The 1,565-nt window shown below is 45.4% G+C and overlaps 1 protein-coding gene across 1 annotated transcript; it reads right to left on the minus strand.

Moving 5' to 3' along the window:
* Positions 1-802: 802 nt before the first annotated feature.
* Positions 803-1,329, minus strand: LOC112671925 (galectin-1-like). Its single transcript, XM_035712348.2, has one exon. The coding sequence runs from the start codon at positions 1,265-1,267 to the stop codon at positions 860-862; it is 408 nt and encodes a 135-aa protein (XP_035568241.1). The 5' UTR covers positions 1,268-1,329; the 3' UTR covers positions 803-859.
* Between the last annotated feature and the right edge of the window lie 236 nt (positions 1,330-1,565).

The raw sequence follows: 1,565 nt of genomic DNA on the forward strand, positions 1-1,565 counted from the left end.
CAGATGCTGTTTTGATGCCAGTTATGCACCCATAGAAGCACTCTAACTCCAGGACTTCCTCCTTATTCCATTTTTTCCTTCCTCACTTCTTCCTTTTACTTCCCATCTCTGTGTTTTTTCTATAATATTTTAGATATAGTATTAAAGTTCATCACAATGTATTACTCAATATTAGCCACACCTTTCAGCTACAGTAACAACATATAGTCACTAGTAGACGTGAAATGTTATCATCACACGTTGCATAGACAGGAATGAGGGAACTGTATTTGTTGGCAAGAATAAGCAAGTGACTTCCTCTTCCAGTACTTTTAAGACATATTTTTAGATGTTACTTATTTATAATTACTATTTTTCCAACATTTTTTAGTGAACACAATGGGTCTACCTCTGATCCTCACTGTTATTGAATATTTCCTCTTTCCCTCTTCCTTTTTCTCCTCTTCTTCCTCCTCTTTCTTCTATTACCTGCATGCTCTTCCCTCCTGGCTTTTTCTGTGGTGCCTACCACCATGCCCACTACCTCTCTTGGAACTGGCTTATAAGAGGGAGAAAAGGGACTTCTTCAAGGTCTGACTTCAAATCAAGCCACTGAGGTGTTTGGGGAATTGCTCTGAACACTGAGGCTGAGCTGAGAGGTTGAACTGAACTCTCACTGTTGCTGAAGCTGTGAACATAATTCTGTTTACAAAACTTTAAGAAAAATTCCTTTGAAGTCTCCATTGCAGGGTCTGTGTTTTTTTTTTTTCTGGGAGAGACTTCTGTGCATCAGCAGGCATGGGGGTGATATATTAAACTAATATTTTTTTGAGGGGGAGCAGAGGCAGCTGCCTTTATTAGGCGCCACAGGCCGGCGCCTTTAGTCAAAGGCCAGGCACTTGATCTTCATGTCACCATCAGCTGCCAGGTAGCTGATGGCCTCCAGGTTGAGGCGGTTGGGGAACTTGAAGGTGTATCCATCTGGCAGCTTGATGGTCAAGTCGGCCTGGTCGAAGGAGATGCACACCTCTGTGACAGTCCCGGGCTGGAAGGGGAAGGCGGACTCTCGATGCTCCTCGCCTCTGGCCCCGCCATCCTTGCTGTTACACACAATGGTGTTGACGTCGCTGTGGGCTTCAAAGCGAGGGTTGAAGTGCAGGCACAGGTTGTCCCCGTCTTTGCCCAGGTTCAGCACGAAGCTCTTGGCTTCGGGGACCACCTCGCATTGCACTCTGAGGCACTGCCCAGGTTTGAGACTCAGATTGCTGGCGACCAGACCACAAGCCATGATTGAGGACTGGAGGATGTTCCCGCGGGCTGGAGCACCAGCTGTCTCAAGACTCTTTGCGAGAGGGTTTTTTTTTTTTCCAATATTTAGGGCTTTCCCTTGGGTATATGTCTATGTCACTAGGTTTTTCTTGGAAGATACAGCAAGATCTAAAAATAGGGGCTGAAAGTGTTCTTTCTCTCTGAAGTCTGCAGACTGACTAAAGCCAAACAATAGGCTGACCAAACTCAAGTGACTAAGGCCAAGCTTGGTGTTAAAGGTATACTGCTGTTGGCCCCAATATGAATTCTAGAACCTA

Source organism: Canis lupus, chromosome X, assembly GCF_003254725.2.
Source record: "Canis lupus dingo isolate Sandy chromosome X, ASM325472v2, whole genome shotgun sequence".
Classification (NCBI taxonomy): domain Eukaryota; kingdom Metazoa; phylum Chordata; class Mammalia; order Carnivora; family Canidae; genus Canis; species Canis lupus.

Bases quoted from the DNA above. Each gene is read 5' to 3' on its own strand.
- LOC112671925 (XM_035712348.2), bottom strand. From the start codon at position 1,267: ATGGCTTGTGGTCTGGTCGCCAGCAATCTGAGTCTCAAACCTGGGCAG.